The sequence below is a fragment of the Labrus bergylta genome, chromosome 21 (assembly GCF_963930695.1).
Source record: "Labrus bergylta chromosome 21, fLabBer1.1, whole genome shotgun sequence".
NCBI classification, from domain to species: domain Eukaryota; kingdom Metazoa; phylum Chordata; class Actinopteri; order Labriformes; family Labridae; genus Labrus; species Labrus bergylta.
Genome location: NC_089215.1, coordinates 1,615,248 through 1,634,788, shown reverse-complemented (window position 1 = coordinate 1,634,788; position 19,541 = coordinate 1,615,248). Strand labels below are relative to the sequence as shown.

Here is a 19,541-nt window from a genome sequence, read left to right as displayed (position 1 = left end):
TAGATGTAAAGTAGAGGAGGGGGCTGGGGGGTGAGGGGGGGTCTTTAAAGGGACTGTAGGTTCACACACACACTGTCAGTCATTACTGTAACGTCTTGGAGACAACAATCAGGACACAGAGTTTCTACTCTTAAAGCTTACAGAGTAAGGAGGACACAGAGCGAGGTAAGTCATGACGTCACTTTCTCATCCTGTTTGGATTCTTTAGATCTGAAAATGAAGAATGTGGAGGATTTAATTTATATAAGACCATGTGTAAAAGCTCTCATTATATTTAAAGGTTATTAAGTACAAGAATAGGTAATGCATGTGGAATCTAAAAAAGATAAAAGAGAGAGTTCTCCTTACAGAGTGTTTTATTCAGTATCAGAAGAAAAAAAAATTCAAACTCTGAACAAAATAAATCTTTTTTAGATCCATGAAGTGAAGCACAGCCGGTATACTGCTAGGTGCTTTAATCTACAACAAGGTGCCTTTAGTTTTTAACATGGTCTTGTGTTTTTTAATGAATTAAGAGAAGTAAAAAACACTATTTTTAATTGATTTAGAATAACAAGTAATACAGCAATCAACTAAAACTCTAGATTGTGCTTAAGTGTCCGATATGAGATTGTTTTTGAGGCCGATACTGATAAAATAATCTGATACCGATACATCTGCCGGTATCTTTCTTAGATCTCTGTTCGATCTTTAGAGATAAATAGTTTCAGTTATACATTTTTATTGCATTAGTTATCAAACAGTTTGTGATGGAGTGATGATGCTTGTTGTAATCCTTATAGTGCGATCATTCTGTGCAGGTAAAATGGTCGGTCATCATTTGCTCCCCCGGATTAATCATCGGACCTCTGGATCGAACTCAGTGACTTCAGCCAAGCAGGAGCAGGACATGTGTGAGTGGACGTTACAATACGAGGTTTATAACACATTAAATAGCTGCTAGATAGATTATCTATATCAACTGCTGCACCATAAAATAATGTATCGTTATAAATCATAAACAAAAGGTCCAATCAATGTAGAGAGTGAAATAATAAAGTGACCTTACTATCTGATCATTAAGGAAACATGCTATGTTGAAGTGCTGGCTTCTCTGACATCAATGCAGCAGCCAGTATGTCCTCCTTCTAACTTTAGATTCTGCTCCTGAATGCTCTGGATTTGTTTGGACCAGAGAAGGTAGGTGGTTTAAAGGTACCCCACCACACGGCCGTTTTGGACGCCCCTCGGTTTGTCAGATATGAGAGCAGTTATCAGGTCAACAGGTGTTGCAGCGATGGAAGCGGTCAAGAGAAGTGGTTCAGATAGAAGTGATTGTACCCAACCTAAAAAGCCTCTGCATGTCTCTAATAAGCTCCACGAGCAGAAACGTGCTCAAACTAGGATCAATATTGGAGATGCTTTGAAAAATGGAGAGAGGTTAGAACACAGAAAGGTTTACAGACCCATGCAGAGCTGGATAAACACTGAAGCTTCAGAGTCCACCACATGGTGACCTGTGTGAGCATCCACTCTAGAGAGGAGGGGGGGGGGGAGAGACAGCGCTCTACAATGTTTAGAATTTTGACTGCAGTACCCATTTTAAACACCAGGTGTCATAGTTACACATTGCTCCTTTAAATCAGATTCAAATTCTCTTGTTTAAATAAACACATTTTTGACATTTTATTGGATTAAGAGATACTTTGAATTTCTTCTGCTAAGGGATAATCCACACATATGAATTCATCAGTGTTACAACATGTCACATAATGATTGTTTGTTGGGTGTGTTCCTTTTTTTTTTAGCTGCAACTTGTTTCCGCACGGGGAAAAAAACGTCCTGCCCCCTGTTCTGTCGGACGGCCACGCTCTCAACACTCTGCCTGTCTCTGTTTGTGACCTGCGTCGCACTTTCTGTTTTGTGTAAGTACAAGTTACCGACAGAAGCTCAACATGGCTGTGCTGTTGAAAGGAAAGTCCCCTTTCCAATTTCTTAATTTTGGAGTTTTAAGCCTTTGAGGCAGGGGCAGTTTGGATAGATTTGGAAACCAGGGAGAGAGAGAGAGAGCGTGGGGAATCACACGCTGGGAAAAGATCTGCAGGTTCGACCTGTTTGAGGAAAGCCTCCATACACATGCACATCTTAACCACTAGATGATCAGTGCCCCTTCTTTGAACATTTTAACACAGTGTTTCTGGAGCTGCATGTCGTCCCCACAATCACCACCGTCCTCATTCATGCACGGCCCGCTCCGACCTCTACCTCAGGAATACAAAGAAGAAATCCTGCATCTTATCCCATCTCCCCCTGTCCCATTTTCTTTAAGGTCTTTACCTGCTCTTTTGTAAAGCATCTCAAGATAATAACAATAATAATCTTTATTTATAGAGCAATTTTCAAAAAACAAGTTACAAAGTACTTTACAAGGACAGCAAATATAAAAAGTGGCAGGTCATAGAATAATTAACAAGGCAAGATTAAGGAATAAAAATCACTTTAAGATATAAAATCCCATTTTAAAAGAACTGTAAAATACAAACAATTCTTTTAAAGGAATTCTTAAAAGTGAAAATAGTAACAATTTAAAATCAACAAAAATCTTAAGTCTTAAGAAGGGACGTAAAAGAGATGACACTTATACAAAGAATGACTGACTGACTGAGTCTGCAGCTTCACCTCTAACTGTAATGTTTCTTTTTGAAGTCCTCTGCTGGAGTTACACACACAGACATGCTCCTGTTCTCATTTGTTCTTATTTCAGATAACGGGGAGTCAGACAGCAAGCCAGACCGGAAAAGCCTCCTCTTTGAGTACCAGAACATCAGCGAGAGTCACCACTCTCTCACTGAAGCCAACACTGAACTGACAAAAGAAAAAGATGTTTTGAAGGAGCAGAACAAACTCCTCAACAGGACTTCACACAAACTTCTCTCCGTCAATCGAGCTCTGAGTTCTGAAAGAACCGAGTTAACCGAGAAGATTTCTAATTTGACTTCTGCAAATCTACAACTCACAGAAGAGCAGGAGCGAATGGTCCAGTTCACAGCGGAGCAGGAGGAGAAGGAGCTGAACATGTCTGAGACCATCAGACGCCTGGACGCCTCCGTCAGCCAGAGAGAGGAGGAGAAACAGCGAGCGTCTGAGACGGTTGACCTCCTGAGGGACGAGCTGATTCAGGTGAAGGAGAAGAATCAGGAACTGGTGGAAGTCAACGACGAGCTTCAAGGAGAGGTTCGAAATCTGAATGAGAGTTTAGCAGCTTTGACGGGTGAGGACTGTGAGGAGCACAACGCGCAGCTTCAGGAGAGAGTGACAGAGCTGCAGGAGCAGAAGCAGAACCTGAGCAGCGTGTTGATGAAGGAGAGGCGGGAAGCGGCAGAGCGAGAGGAGAGCGCGAGGAACGAGGTGAATCGAACGGCGGCAATGCGGGAGGCCTACCACGCCCTGGACCTCTACTGCCCCGTGGTCAATCACAGGACTAAAGGTACAAATCTAAGTCAGTCTTTCCAGGAAGTTTTTCACAGCCTTGAAACTTCTCTGAAAACTTGACCAATCACCTCGTGTCCTCCAAAGGGTTTAAACATGATTCAGTTGCTTTCGACTTTAAATTAGAATTGTTGTTGCTCTATGACTTAATAAAGTGTTCTTCTTTATAATCCACAGAACGAAATTGCAAAAGATGTCCGGAGAGTTGGAGACTCTTTAAGAACAAGTGTTACTTCTTCTCCTCCCGCACGCTCACCTGGAGCTCCAGCAGAGCCTGGTGCCAGACGCAAGGGGGCGACCTACTCGTCATCGACAGCGACCCTGAACAGGTTGGTGGGTTAAAACAGAAAGAAAACATAAAACTCTTATACCACGTTAGGCAGAAAACACTTGCTATATGAATCATCTCTGTGTCTTTTTTAGATGTTTATCTTTGAGAGCAGCCAGGCTCTGCAGCAGAGCGGCTCCAAGCTGTGGATTGGGATGACGGACGCAGACGTGGAGGGGGAATGGAGCTGGGTGGACGGCAGCTCGGTTACTGCAAACAGACAGTAAGTCAAAGAACAAGGACAATATTAAGAAAAATAATAATGCATTAGACTTTTTTAAGTACTCAAAGATGCTTAACAAAGAACAACAACAAAACAGAACAACAAAGAAATAATGGAGAAGGAGGATGAGAACAGCGTTTGTTAGTGGTTGTAGGCAATGTGATTTTTTAGGGGTCTCTTGAAGGTGAAGAATGGGGGGGGGTCTGTGATGGTTTTTGGGAGTGAGTTCTAGAGGGTGGGAGCTGTAATGGAGAGGGCCCCTGCCCCCCCTCTGCAGGACCAATGGTTGATCGCGACAGGTCATCGATATGTTTGTTTTTCCTACTGTCTTTATAAAAATTTTCAAATTTTGTGTTGCTGCTTCGGTTCAAGGTTTGTGAGCCCTCTGGGGCCCCCTACTGGTCTGGGCCCCCTACTGGTCTGGGCCCCCTACTGGTCTGGGCCCCCGAGCAGTTGCCTGCCTTGCCTGTTGACAAGCAGCACCCTGTGTGACAACTTCTCTCTAACCTTCTCTAAATGTACATTTACTTACTCGCGCCAACTGGATCAACAAAACTGGATTGTAAAATGATTTAATCATTAAGCAAATTTAAGGAAATTCTCTTAATGGGGCGGCGGTAACTCAGTCTGTAAGGACTCGGGTTGGGAACCGGAGGGTTTCCGTTTCAAGTCTGGAAGTTGGTCTGGTAGCTGGAGAGGTGCAGCTCACTTCCTGAGCGCTGCCGAGGTGAGGTGGCCTTGAGCAAGGCACCGAAGGACAAATGTGTCTCTTGCTTTAGTAACTCTGAATGAACATAAAGTAAGGATGATGTAACCAACCTGCTCCTTCTGTTTCCCTCCAGGTACTGGCTGAGCAGACCAGGAATCGGGACTGAGCCTGACGACTGGAGGCAGGAAGACCCTTTAGGAGAAGACTGCGGACACATCGACACCAGTGAAAACGCGCTCACATCGTGGATGGATGGCTCCTGTAAGAAACCTTACGGATGGATCTGTGAAAAGGAAGTGTAGGATGACCGAGAACATTTTTTTTAATATCTCATTTCATTTTGTAAATAAAGAAATATGAAGTTATTTTGAAGTTTTTCCTGCTGATGTAGCATACTTCAGTATCCATTAGCTAAATCGGTTGTTGGGGGTCGTGGGGGGGCTGGAGCCAATCCCAGCTGTCATTGGGTTAGAGGCGGGGTTACACAGGGCTGACAACCAGCCACACTCACATTCACACCTATGGAAAATTTAGAGTCACCAGTTAACCTAACGAGCATGAGCATGTCGAGCATGTCTTTGGACTGTGGGAGGAAGATGAGACGGGAGCACGAGGAGAACATGCAGACTCCACACAGAGAGACTCCTGACAGACGGAGATTCAAACCAGGAACCTCCTCGCTGTGAGGCAACAGCACTAACCACTACACCACCATGTAGCCCACAAACTATAGGTATTTGTCAGTTAATAATTCATCGATGGGATGTTTAAAATGTGTCATAGAACATGTTATTGGAGATCTTCAGTCAGATCGTTGCTGTTTTTCTGGAAATAAACAATATCTGCCAAAAATGTGTCCTGAAGTATTTCTTTATCCATATAAAAAACAACTTTGTCGGACTACATTCTTGGTACAGTACAAAACAATGGTGCAACATTTATTTAAACATGTTGATCTTCACATTAAAAAAGACAAGACGTATAAATGTGTTTATTTTTCATCTTTTAAAATGTCATTAGGACATTTTAAAACTTTTAAATTAATGTAAACTAAAATGCATGATTCGCTGTCACAGTGGTGGAAATAAGAACAGACAGACAGTTAAAAAAAAATCATAGTATTGACTAACTTTGATCATTTGGTGTATGTGTTAGAGTACAGTATGTGTTGATTGTGTGTGAAATTTATTCATAGTGCCAACCACATGGAACAACAAAAACAATTCAATAGCTGTTGAGCTATTTAAGTTGGGGAACCTTAAAGGAAGAATGTGCAACTTTTTGATCCAGTAGATGTCGCCCTTGAGCACCAGCATGAAACCAAAACAAACTGCTGTTTGGCCACACCTCCTCCATCCTGAAGCCTCCGCTCTCCTCCAGAGACACACCTCCAACCCCCTCTCCTCTCACGATTGCACGAAGGAGTTTAGCGCAAGCGGAAGACAAAATTGTCCTTGCCTTGAGCTGCATTGTTGTGTTAGCATGCTAATGTTAGCGCTCTTTAGTTAGCTCGTAGCTTCACATTTCATGTAAACTGACACAGAATGAGCGTGATCTAAAAACTCTTACTAACATCCAAATAATCAGTGAGTATGTTCTTCTTCTTCTCTCTAGTTCTTGACTAAAACAGCTTTTATACACAAGGGGAGGAGCCGGCCGTCCCGTCCATGTAAACACGGCTCTGACAACAACACAGCCAGCGGGACTCGAGCTTCTCACTCATTGTAGACAGTCATGACTCAGAGACACATTTACACAGGACAGACTTTATGATTTATTTATGTGGAACATGTCGCACATTCTTCCTTTAAGGTTCATAACTGACCTCTTAACTAAACGGCCAACACTTCCCTGGAGCAAAGCTGCTACCACGCCTAAGACTATAAATCATGGACGGCTCTATACTATAAAATGGCATGTTGATTTGAAGTCTTTTGGCGTGCAGAGTCAGTAACTACTCCTGCTTTGGTTTTCTGCTCCTGCAGAGTCTGAGGCAAAGGAACCGTATTGTTCCCACCACAGCGGCTGTAAAAATCAACAAGATTGCCACTAAAAAGCCCACGACATCCACAGAGTAGTAAGCATACCAAGGCATCTTATAAGACTCAGTGCGTAAATGTGAAGCTCCTTTGTGCCTGATAACAAACTCGATCCAGTAAATGGCGGTTTCCAGAGGATGCATTGGCGTGTCCCGATGGAGAGAAGAGAGGCGTTTCATATTATTTCTGTAAGACGGATTGTGAAGAACTTCTTGTATCGTTTCTAGAAAGTCCTGGCTTGTGAGTTTGGATGCATCCAGAGACTTGGCGGCTCCTCGTGCCTCTAATCTCAAAATGTTCTCGAACTGGTCGAACAGAAGCGGTATGCCTATGATTGGTACGCCGTGGTAGATGGCCTCATAGACTCCATTGGTGCCACCATGGGCCACAAAGGCTCTGGCCTTTGGGTGACCCAAGAGATCATTCTGGGGCATCCACTTCACCAGCAGGGTGTTGTTGCCCAAAGTTTTTGGTGGTTCACCAACATGTCTCCATATGACCTTTTGAGGAATTTGGGCAAAAGCAGCTGCAATTTCAGAAGTGATTTCTATGGGTAGACCTTTCACCAGTGTGCCAAGAGACATGACGATGAATCCGTGCTCTCCTGAACTTAGCACAAACTCCTCCAGCTCTGACGACAAAGCCTGAGAAGGCTTACACTGAAAGCCGCCGATGTAGGCGATGTTTGGCATGGTGGGTCTCGGGAATTCAAAGACAAAGTCCACCCTCATGAGCCACATGTCCGCGCCTTGGAGAAGGTGATAGAAGTTCACATCAGGACCAAAGTATCTGACTGCCAGTCTATCATAGTGAGGGCATACCACAAATGTGTCAATGCATGTGTTGAGGAGATAGAACAACAAGTTCTGGACTCTTTCTGAAAAGGTCATGTCGGTAGACGCGGCATATCCTGCAGTTGGAACGTAGGACGTTGGAGACGGAGCCACCACAAAATGTCCCTCTCCACTGGTGATCCATCGCACATTAAAAACAGTTGGCAGCTTCAGTTCATGAGCCACAAGAACTCCAACAGGCAAACCTGGGTCAATAAGAACCATGTCAAACTGAGTGTCCCGAATACTCTGCAGTAGAGTCTTGTTCTCAAGTATTTCTACCCCCACCAGGCTGGCTTGTTTGTGGATATCTGACAGTGCACTCAACATTTCCCAGTAGAAGTTTATAAAGGCTATAGGCGACGACCCTGCTTTCTTAATCTCCAGCATCTTGACCAGAAAGCTAACAAAGAAGTCCTCCTCCTCTATGACGATGGCGGCCGGTAGGGGGATGGTGATGGAACGGTAATGTGGAGCGTTCTCTTTGACGTACCAGCTGGTGGACGTGCGCACCACAGTGACCTCATGGCCTCTTGTGTGGAGGTTCTGGATCAGCAGGTTCATGTTGACCCAGTGGCTGCCGTCAACCGGGAACACCAGAATCTTCCCGCCCTGAACGCTGGGACAAGTCAGGAGGGAAACGCTCAGAATTAGAAGCAAGGCTGAAAGTCCTGGAATGCACCCCATGGTTACAGCCTGTGGAAAATAAACAAACAAATATGGATAACTTTAAATTATGCTGAAATCAATTGGTAATAGAAATTTAAAAAAAGAACATGGACTAAAACACCACTACAGACACTCAGGCCGCGTGTCCATCTAGCATTTTTTCCGGGCAGAAAAGCGCTGGCTGTGCGCTCTGACGCTCTTGCATGAAGCGTTTGCACGCTGCATGTTCTGTCCTGTCTCTATGGCAACAGTCTGTTGACAATGGCCGCTGTATGACCAACACTGCTCCGTTACTTTTTACTTTAATGGTTTTCATTTTAGATCGTTTCATTTCCCGATCCCAAAACTTCAGAGTATTTCATACATTTGGATAAGAAGGCCGGTGACGTCAAAAACCTTTCTGAAAAGTTATATATTATACATATTTTCAACTTGAGCGCTCGAAGCGGCTGGACAAAAAAAGGCAGAGCTCTTGGAAGAACGACGCTGGGCGCTTTCTGCTGCTGTGAACGCTCTCTCCTCATTGAAAACTATTTTTAAAAGACGCTGGCGCCCAGACAAAAAAACACTAGATGGACATAGGGCCTAAGGCTGTAGCTACATATTGTTAGGAACTTTTCTGATTTTACATGTTCACATCAGAATGCTTTAAATAAAAAGCTATGTCAAGAAATATTCTGAGACAATATGAGAACAAATCAGCACAAAAGCAATAAGACTAACCAAATGTAGAGTATCCTTCAACTTTATTAAACATTTTCTCGTAGCCAACACAAAGATAAAGCAATAAAGGCAAGTCAATAATTGACTAAACTCAATCACAAAAGTTTATCTCTTTGTTTAGCCGCAAGCAAAAGTTTTCAAATCTCCATTTTGGATTTGATTTGAATACTAACAAAACTTTATGTTGGATATCTTTTGTGTTGCTAGAAGCATGACTGAGTGCAGGAATATTGAGCACTGTTAGCACTGAATCTTTCTCTGGATGTTTGCAAAAAAAAGAAAATGTCTATAACTGTGTGACATTTTAATCTTCTCCTCACAAGGTCAACCGTCAAAAGGGCCTGAACCGGCTACATTAATTTGTAGGATGTGCACAGGGGCTGCGCAATATGCCAGTATGTTACTGCTGCAGGAAGGTGTTCTTATGTACATGTGGAAATGTTTTGTATGATCTCTATTCATGTATTTAATTGTTTTATTCTTTTGTAATCGCAGGACAGAGGCAAGGAAAAATGTCCCTTTGAAAACAATAAAATATATCATATCTTATCAGACAGTGAATATTTATTTGGTAAACAAGCAGGTGGATCCAGTTTCTGAATGATTAGAAGCTCTGCAGAAGAGAGAGAAAAGCGAGGCTTCCCGACATTGTTTGCATTACAATAAATACTATTCACTTCTCTTCATTCTCACTGCTGAAACTATCCAAGAAGAAGCAAACAAAAGAGAAGCAAAATTAAAGTTCAGCTCTTGCTTTTTGCCATTCTTCAGAGCCTCGTTCTTATAACTATGACTTGTTTAGTTCATTTTTTTCATGGTTTATTCTGCAAACAGAGGGACGCAAACGAGCATCATAAGTGATCAAAAAGTTTTCTTAACAGATCAAAGTCCAGAGAAATTAAATCACAGACTGAGCCTGGTGGTTTTATGCTTTTTAAATCCCCTCATCTGTGTTCAGAAGGGACTCCCCCATAGACCCACAACACTCAGCAGAGTCTCTAATCATAACATGCCGGAGGAAACGTGCCCTGGAGTGTCAGATTTCCTCCCTGCATGTCTGTTGTTCGGAGTTAAAAAAGGGGGAATCTAACTTTATGCACTGTTGAATATGGATCAGCCACAAGATTCCTGCACAAGTTAGTGTCAACAAATCAGAGTCTCTTAATTTCCCTGCAAAGGCGTGCAAGCGTTTCAGAAATGAGGAGAGCTGCAATTTACCTTAAATCTCTGCATCAGTGGAGAAATGTGAAGACCAGCGCCTGAATGCACCAGAATTTAAACTGCAAACCTGATTACTGTGTTACATAAGGAAGTGAGGTTAGTGGGGGGAGGGGGCTCAACAAGTGGACTTTAGATGTATGCGTGTATTTTTGAAAGGGGAGGAGAGAGAAACTGTTTTCTCACAGAGCCCGCCCCTGTCTCTGTGCTGCATTCACACTTAGAAAGGACCACACACACAAACACACACACATGCACACACACACACACACACACACACACACACACACACACACACACACACACACACACACACACACACACACACACACACACACACAGTGATGTAACACAATATTTTCCCAAAACATTTTTTTTGTGTAAATCATAGAGCCTGCTGTGGTCTGTTTAGAAAAGGGAAGTTCCAAGACCCTGAGTACTAAAACATGTTTGATTCTTTGATCCAGTTTTTTTTATGAAGTTGAGTATTTGGTTGTTGTTGTTTTTTGTGGCAGTTTGAGACTTGCATACATCCTGTGAACACAACAGCAAGACAATGATTGACCCTAAAGTTGTAAGAGAAAACAGTGGGCTAGTAATGTATTAAAGAGGACATATTATCCCCCTCCTCCACCTTTTCAAACAGTCCCCCTGTGGTCTAAATGAAACATCTGTGCTGTGCTTTGGTCAAAATATAACCTGAATCAAGCACCAGAGGAGGTTTGTGACCCTGTAGAAAACAGCTCTCTCAGAACGCTCTGTTTTGGTGTGTGTGTCTCTTTAAATGCAATGACCCCCCCCCCCCCTGAGTTTTCATGGTGGACATCACTCCTCTGTAGAGAGAATAAAAATGGCAGACCTGCGTTAAAGTTTTGTTCTAGGCGAGGCGGAGGGAATTATATTGTTTTTACCAGAATCCCACTGTGACATCACAAGGAGAGCACATTTAAAACAGATATTTTTTCTGTGTTATAAGACTTATGCAGACCACTAACAAAGGACTGGATGGGTTTATTTCACATGTTGTGGGTCAGTAGACTCTCAGGTTACCTAAATATATGTTCAGAGACATTGTAGAAGTTGATTATGTCCCCTTTAAGCAGGAACAACACACGCACTCACACTAGGCAAAGTTGTCCCGTACCTTGCTTAAGCACAATTATCCCCCCTCCCCATTCCCCCGCTGGTCTGCAGTCACACTGCCTGCTCCATAGTAGCAGCTAAACCTCTGGAGTCTGTCTTTCATAACCTGCATGATGGAGTCAGGAGAAAGCTGCTGAGAAGTATCAGGAGAAAGAATGTAAACAAGCAGAGGGCGTGTTGTGTATGATAGTGTTTGACTTTGAGTCCACTGAACAACTTCAAATTAAACCAGATATCTGATTAAGATTCCTTACTCCTTACACAAGGCAATCCGTACTGTGCCCAAGACCGTCTGACCCCACAAAGTCCTGTTGGTCTGACCAGTGTGAATGCTCAGTACCGTGCACTTCCTCGGCCCCGGCACGGGAACACAATGTGGTTATGAAGTTTAATCCTCTAATCTACCAGGAAAATAGCTTAATTCAGACTTGATTTGCAAAAAATCAAACTGATTCATGACTTGTCCGATGTAGAATAAAATCAACCATGGGGGGCGTGATTTAAGGTGTTTCTGCCTTTTACTGACAAGTTAGAAGAAGTTTACAATTTGACCTGTTTTTAAACACTGAGCTCATTTGGCTCCAAAGAAACAAAATGGTGAATGCAAGAATTCAAAACTTGAGGCTTTAAAAACAGTGTAGTCCACAATCCAACGCTCGACTTAATCGACGACTGCGATGAAATAAAGATACTTTTGCTTCTCAGTAGATCAATGTGTAACAACAAAACTGATTTACATTATCAGAGCTAGTGAGGGGAAGGTTGTGTTTTATGAATTTAACTTTCTTTTAAGGAAGATTTTGAATCTGAAATGAAACCTAAAGAAATTAAAAAAGCCTTTTCAGCGGTTTCTTTTCTTTAAAAAAGACAGACAACTTCTGCTTTCACAAAGACGTCATGTGTCACTGAAAAGGGGAAGAGCTCTCGTCGATGAGTCCACTGCATTTCACACAGAGAGTCTGCATGAAGCTGTGAGACGGCTGGATTTCACCAGCGACGGTCACATATCAAGATGTCTCGTTGCTGTGCTGTGGCTGTCCTCGTACTCGTCCTCGCTGGAGGATGGCGCCCTTGTGGAGCAGATGTTGGGGATTTTGCTCCATGCCTGCAGTTTTTCTACAAGTCCTGGCCTCCCAAAGGTCTGTCCGGGACCCCAATCTGCCAACGTTATGAGAACCAGTACCGCTACGCTACATTGTACAGTCGACCCCGCCGCTCCCCGTGGTTCTCTGGATATTTGTACGCCGTTCCAGCAGGAAAGAGACCGACTGCATCGTGGAAGTTTGAGCCACAGGTGAGGATGTTTAAAAAGTGTGATTCACGTCCTTCAAATGTTCAGAAGGACCATTTTATTTACGTTTTACCAACGAGTTTGACTTGTTCTCTAAGTTCCAGCGTATAGTCACATAGTGTTTGACCTTCTCAAAGTGCAGAAGCAGCAAATAATAAAATGCAAAAGCGAGCCTCTGTTCATGGTCTTTCAACACGATATAAACACGATGAGAAGAATCCTGTGCAGTTCAATTTCAGTTCCTCTTGCAATAAAATGTTATGTGAGCAAACCCTAATGTTAGCTAGCTATAGGCAGGGCTGGCTCTAGCCTTTTTTAGCTTCCTAAGCAAGATGATGATTAGCCCGAGGGTCAACATGTTCATACACAACCCTTAGTAAAATGGTCGTTTTGACAGCGGAAATTAAAGCAATTTTTTCACTCTTAAATGTAGAAATCAAGTCTATCCTCTGAAAATAACTCTGTGAGTCATGACTGTCTACAATGGGTGTAACACCCGAGTCCCACTGTCTGTGATGTTTTCAGAGTTTTCAGAGTCCTATCTTCACTTTGTTTACATCGCCTGGACGGCCGGCTGACTCCTCCCCTCGTGTATAAAAGTTGTTTAATTGAGGGACTAGAGAAAAGAAGAATAACATACTGTACTCACTGCTTAACTGTGTTTCTAGATCACGCTCATTTCAGGTAAATTTACATGCAGTGTGAAGATACCAGCATAATAAAGATCACTAGCATTAGCATGCTAACACAACAATGCAGCGCGAGTTGTTTTGGTTTCATGCTGGTGCTCAAGGGCGACATCTGCTGGATCAAAAAAAAATCACATATAAAGCCTTTAAACATGTTTACAGCTTGGTACAAAAAACATTTTGGTCTGATTAGTTAACGTCTTTGTCGGCACACTGTACACCGGGTGAATTGTTTTGTAACTCACTTGTTTTGAGTTTTTTTATGAAGGAGAAGAGTTATGCATAATTAGGGGGTCGTGATGGATCTAACTGCAAGCTACTGTGTTGTAGCAGTTTGTCAGAAGTCTTAAGGCCTGCCCGCCTGCCCCATCTCCAGCATCTTGCATGTTGTTTGGTCAAAATATAACATGAATCAAGCACCAGAGGAGGTTTGTGACCCTGTATAAACCAGCTCTCTCAGAACGCTCCGTTTTGGTGTGTGTGTCTCTTTAAATGCAATGACCCCCCCTGAGTTTTCCTGGTAGACATCTCTCCTTCGTTGCTTTAGGCCGGGGTTGGAGTCCATGGGTGGATAGAGAACTTCCAGAGCAGCCCTTCAGAAACCAATGAGTGACGTCACTCAGGCGTCGTCCATTTTTATTTACAGTCTTTAGGTTAGTCCTACAGGAAAGTCTGCAGAAAGCTCATTCACAGAAAGTGCACAATTTGCCATTAAAAATTCAGCAAATCAGAGCCCTCATGCACTACTCAATTACACAGCGGGACAGCGCTAAGCACTCACACACATCCTGAGATGATGGCAGAGAAAAATGGCCGCCATGTGATAAATGGTCAATATTGAACATCAGCATGTTTGCAGGTTGTTTGTGTTTGTTAGCGTCCTGACTTTGGCCTATAACTAAGTCTTCTTTATGCTGAAGTTAAGAGATCTGTTAGCATGGTTCTAGACTGTTTTGGGTTTCCACAGAACTTGTAGTTTCAGCCACTTATTTCATTTAATAAATCTTCCTTTATTAGAGCAGCAGAAAACACGATCTCTTGTTTTTACCTTCCAATAAACAGTTAGCTTACCCCGGAGCTGATGGCAACATGATCCCGTTCCCTCCGGGCCCTCTGGACCAGAACGTGGTGGAAAGCCAGGCCGTGGAGCCGGACTACATTAACTCCACCTTCTCTCGAGGCCACCTGAACCCCAGCCTTCACCACCACAGCCGCGAGGACCGCTACGCCACGTTCACCCTCACTAACGTGGTCCCCCAGAAGGCCGGCTCCAACGACGGGCCCTGGGAACTCCTGGAGCAGAACGTCAACAACACCCTGGAGGCCTACTGTCTCGGAGAAGCTTACATAGTCACCGGAATCATCCCGTACCAGAACGACGACCGCTGGCTCAAGAATCATCGCGTGGCTTTGCCGGAGTACATGTGGTCGGCCTACTGCTGCTCGAGATTCAACAGCAGCCTCCCGGAGGAACTGAAGGAGACGTTCCCCACGTTTGCTGCCATCGGACGAAACGACCGCAACAGCACCGAGGAGATCGTGCCTGTCGACCAAACGGCCAAAAAACAGTTCAGAGGATACGATGTGAGACGGATGCCACTGGAAACACTGGAGCTGTATCTGAAGGAGCGGTTCAATACTGTGGTCAACGTTTTTTATGAGCAGTGCTCCGGATCAAACTGATGCTGCAGATAGTGTAGTTAGCTTGTAGCATAACGTTAGCTTTTTACTTCTGTCGGCCGCATTAACTCTTCAAACATCATAAAGATGGCGTTCATCTGTGAAGATTATCCTGCTTCACAAACGTGCGTTTGCCACAGAGCTTATTTTCTGCAATGATCCAAAATCCAATGAAAACATCCCAGAGGAGGATTCTGGTTAGACCCCATGGAGATGATACTTCTGGGTTGGCCTACAAAAACACGTCATATGGTTTGTTCTCTATATGAACACTAAGGTTTTCACAATCCCAGAATCTTAACTTCAAAGTCAAAGTCAAAGTCAAAGTCAACTTTATTGTCAATTTCAAAATATGCCAGACATACAGTGGAATCGAAATTTCGTTTGTCTCCGTCCCGCGGTGCAATACAACCAGAATAAGGTAAAATAAGATAAGGTAAAAATAGATAAATAAAATGAGGTAAAAATAAGATAAATAATATTTACAGTAATAAATTCTAAATTGTGCAAAAGGTAGTAAATAAAATACAATAAAATAAAATAATTGTATTAAAATATAAAGAAAAAGTGAACTTGTGCAGTATGTGCAATGTGCAGTAAACTGAGTGTACAGAGTTTTTAGTCCAGAGTTCTTGGTGGAAAACGGGAGGGGGTTTCAACGTCCAGTGTTCATGGGGGCAGAGGGGAGGGAAGGAAGAGAGGGAAGAGAACTTTGATATGATTCGAGTAAAAATCAAATTTTACTGATAATTGTTTCAATACAACAGCTACAAAAGTCCAAGGTGACCATTATTGAGTAATTGAGTAATTTCTTGCGACCAACAAATGAAAGCAGCTCCTGCACAAACACTGGAAACTTTTCAGTACCGACATGTTACCAATGTGTTTGTGCAAAGATTTGACTGGCTTTGTGTTTCTATAGGCTCAAATGATTCACCATGACTAATCAGGCAACCAAATCTTTATTGATCTGCTTATACACCAAGTAGCAGCTTTGCTAACACAAGACACTATAACATGTTAAGGTGTAGCACGTTAGCTAACAGCATCAGCGAGTTAGCCTATCTGTTAGGATACAGCCAACAACCAGTTCTTGTTTTTTTTGTCTCAAATGGCTAAATGAAAGATACAACGTTATGAATCCAGGAAGAAATTCTAGTGCTAGATTTCTCCAAAAATTATACTTCAAGCATCCATTATCACTACAGTTTACCAGTTCAGGGTCGAGCCAATCCCAGCTGTCATAGAGATAGAGAGAGAGAGAGCGGGGACTGCTTCATAATGATAGCAAATATTCAACCTAACTGCAGAGGGTCATGAAAAAGGACACATTAATTTTTTCGCATGAAACTTCAAGTAAAAGTAAATATAGCACATGGAATGAATAAACCTAAAGGATTATTGTAGTGGCATCTTAACTCAAACAAAAATCCTCTTGTCACTTCTTGCAGGACTAGAATTTTCTGACATTTTTAAGTAATCCAAAGATGAAAGGAGGCAGATTTAAAGTGACAAAAAAAGAAGATTTATTCCTCAAAAAAGGTATTGCAGGTTAAAAAATAAGATCTTATAAATATCACGCGTTTACGAAAAGAAAGCCTCTCAGATTTGACTAAAAACTAAAACCGTGTCGGTCAGAAAACTGGTGCTCCTCGTCTTCTCGTCTGAGTATTTATTCACCTGTACTCCACATGGCAATTTACGCCAATTAGCTGCGCTTTACGACAGCAGGAACACTTTGCAGCAGCACTTATAAACACACAGACCTATGACAAACACACAATGTTTCAATACGTGATAAATATAAAACATTTAAATTAATTATAAAATTCAAAAGCAAAAACTCGTATTAATTATAAACATATAAATACAAAATTATACTAATGGGCAAATTATATTTTTATATTAACCTGTAGTCCTCTATGGCTCTAACAATTATTGCTCAGGGCCCCTGAAAATGATTATGGATGTAACACAGCGCTGTTTTAATAAAGTTGTGTTGCACGAGATGAAAAGTCATGCTCCTTTTTTCCTGCTGCAGAAAACGACCTAACTCAAATCTTATCAAGTGAACTCATCTAATTATTCGTCAAAACTTTGACTACTTCTTCAGAGCATTGAAATCAGATACACTATAATATCTATTGGTATATCTCAATTCTAGACACTTCAGAAGTAACATTCACTTGCAACAAATTTTTTATTACAAACAGTTCATGCCTTAGTTTTAAAATAGGATCTTTATCTGGATGTGTCAGGTGACAGTAGCTCATATTCAGAGTAATGAGAGATCACGGTACGATTTGAGTCTTGGCAGTGAACTGAGAGGCAATGTGTGAAAAATACTTATTCCATGCAGTACCTTCTTTTGAACACCAGGTGGCAACCGTGTGCAATAAAAGTTGTTGAATAGCTGTTTCAGTGTCAGCCTCTGTTTGCTGCATGACGCCCGTTTAAGAGATCAACCAGAGAGTTTTGTCTTTTTAAAAAGTGTCTGTGCAAAGTGTCTGTGCAGGTTCTTACATCATCCAGGTCATGGGGAAATTGGAAGCCGGATCCAAACTCGTTCAGAAACAAAAGGAGCCGAGAGGTGAAGCGTCTTTAAGATCTTCAACCGAGCCCAGTCTGGCTGTTACAATTTCATCAGACATCACACCCAATTTGTGGTTTACAGTAGAAAAAACATACAGGTTAAAACCAGATGACTCATTGAGACTAACGCTTACTCGCTCTACTCGTTGGACTCGACTACCCTGAGAGAGAACTTTTTAATGAACACTGACACAATGTATGTTTTCTATCAGACGTGATTTATTGCATGAACAGATGGTACAGGAGAAGAGTTGTGCATTTCCTAATTTGATTATTTTGCTGATGAACGACCGGCTCAGTAAGGGCCTTGACTCATCGGGGGATTGAACAGCTTGTCCCATATCTCTACCTTCATAATGGACCGGCCCAAAGGGGACATGGTTGCCATGACATCCAAGCACCTGCCCTGAAAGGTGAGGCCAGAGCCCGAGGCCTCGGCCCGCAGAAAGCCCTGCTGCTCCTTGTTGTAGTACATCTCTTTGAACAGCTTCTCGTTGACCTCTTTGTCGGTGCCGTAGATCGCCAGGCCGAACCAGTTCTTGTACATGCTGTTGTCGTACGGCACGGAGAACATCAGGACCAGTCTGTCCGTCACCCTGTTGCTCGACTTCTCCAGCAGGTCGTAGCTCAGGAGCCCCACGGCGCCGCTGGCTTTGGCGGAGGTCTTGGTGAAGTTGCACAACTCGGTTTTCATTGGGATGACGGTGGGTTGGGGGGGGATGTGGCAGTGGCCGCTGTCCATGTAAATCCTTTTTTAGAAAAAAGAGGGAAATAAAGGTTAAAACCGGATCACCATGGGGTCTTTTTAGATATTGCCCTCGGATTAGGTAAGCTACACTCGTATCCTCACATGAATTTATCAATGAAAACAAAAGCAAAATTTCACTCCGTCTCAGCACGTCTTCTGCTTCACATTTAGTCCTAATGTGTCGCACTCACTTGGGGTCGATGAGGCAGTGGGCGTTGCTGATGTTGTTGATCTCGATGGTGACATTTCTCCGGCTCTTGAGGTTAGCCGCCAAAGCTTCAGCTGATTCACTCATGTTGCCAGGAAGGTTTTTGCAAGAGAGCCCGAGTGCTGCTGGTTGGAAAAGATTTGTTTGAGTAAATGTAAAGTGGAGCAGCTTTAACGTATACTCTGATTTAAAAAAAAAAAAAAGGTGCCAGACGATAAAAGAAGCAAAGCATGAAATAAAAGCGACTTACCTGTCAGGAATCAGAGGTGTGCTGCTCGCTTCAGCAAAGCCAGATTTTGAAGCACTGGCTTCACTCTTTGGATCGTTCACGGTTGGGAATGTTTGCACGTTAATCCCCACCCAGTGCCGTCTCCACCCACAGAGCACACCCTTCTCACCTCTAAACTTTCTATCCCACCTTAGCTTGAGGTATGAGGAACAGACGTATAAGACAAGGGTGTGACCAACAATCACAGCACTGTGTTTTTGTTTTTTTTGCCAAGTAAGAAGCTGGTTTGTTCACTTCTGGTCTCCAAGCACTGAAGAACACAATGTGTATTTATGCACCACACCTTCAGTCTCTGTGTCTGCGATGTTCTTTTAACTGTCCAACACACCTCTACATATCATGTCTGCATCACTCAGGACCCTTCACCCCCCCTTCACCACTCGTTTCGAGTACCACTGGCGAAAAAGAAAACATACAGAAACTCTTTTATTCCCACTGCAATACGCATTTTAAACAAGGCAATGGTTTTTAAAAATGCTGTGCACATGTGTTTTTACCTATTTAGGATAGGATAAGGATAATACTTTATTGATCCCCAGAGGGGAAATTCGGGCGTTACAGCAGCACAGACAAGAAAGCTCAAAATACACATTAAACAGAATAGATAAGATAAATAAAAATAAAAATAGGGGGTATATACAAGTACAAAATGAATGATGAAGTTAACTATGCAGGGAGTTGAGACAGTATG

The 19,541-nt window shown here is 42.7% G+C and overlaps 3 protein-coding genes across 4 annotated transcripts; 1 reads left to right on the top strand and 2 right to left on the bottom strand.

Moving 5' to 3' along the window:
- Positions 1–5,582: 5,582 nt before the first annotated feature.
- Positions 5,583–10,337, bottom strand: LOC109996416 (UDP-glucuronosyltransferase 1A5). Its single transcript, XM_020650529.3, has 2 exons — positions 10,211–10,337; positions 5,583–8,296 (listed from the first exon to the last, which is right to left on the bottom strand). The coding sequence occupies exons 1-2, from the start codon at positions 10,223–10,225 to the stop codon at positions 6,683–6,685; spliced, it is 1,629 nt and encodes a 542-aa protein (XP_020506185.1). The 5' UTR covers positions 10,226–10,337; the 3' UTR covers positions 5,583–6,682.
- Positions 10,338–12,287: 1,950 nt separating this feature from the next.
- LOC109996417 (endonuclease domain-containing 1 protein) lies at positions 12,288–17,428 on the top strand. Its single transcript, XM_020650530.3, has 2 exons — positions 12,288–12,647; positions 14,396–17,428. Exons 1-2 carry the CDS (start codon positions 12,366–12,368, stop codon positions 15,014–15,016), a joined length of 903 nt encoding a protein of 300 aa, XP_020506186.1. The 5' UTR covers positions 12,288–12,365; the 3' UTR covers positions 15,017–17,428.
- A 374-nt stretch (positions 17,429–17,802) lies between these two features.
- Positions 17,803–18,972, bottom strand: LOC109996427 (DELTA-actitoxin-Afr1e). Of its 2 annotated transcripts, none has more exons than XM_020650550.3 (3): positions 18,812–18,972; positions 18,545–18,683; positions 17,803–18,354 (listed from the first exon to the last, which is right to left on the bottom strand). In XM_020650550.3, the coding sequence occupies exons 2-3, from the start codon at positions 18,646–18,648 to the stop codon at positions 17,901–17,903; spliced, it is 558 nt and encodes a 185-aa protein (XP_020506206.1). In that variant the 5' UTR covers positions 18,649–18,683; positions 18,812–18,972; the 3' UTR covers positions 17,803–17,900. The 2 variants fall into 2 exon arrangements, with proteins under 2 accessions (XP_020506206.1, XP_065805825.1); XM_065949753.1 differs by having other exon boundaries at positions 18,545–18,686; positions 18,812–18,969.
- Positions 18,973–19,541: the final 569 nt, after the last annotated feature.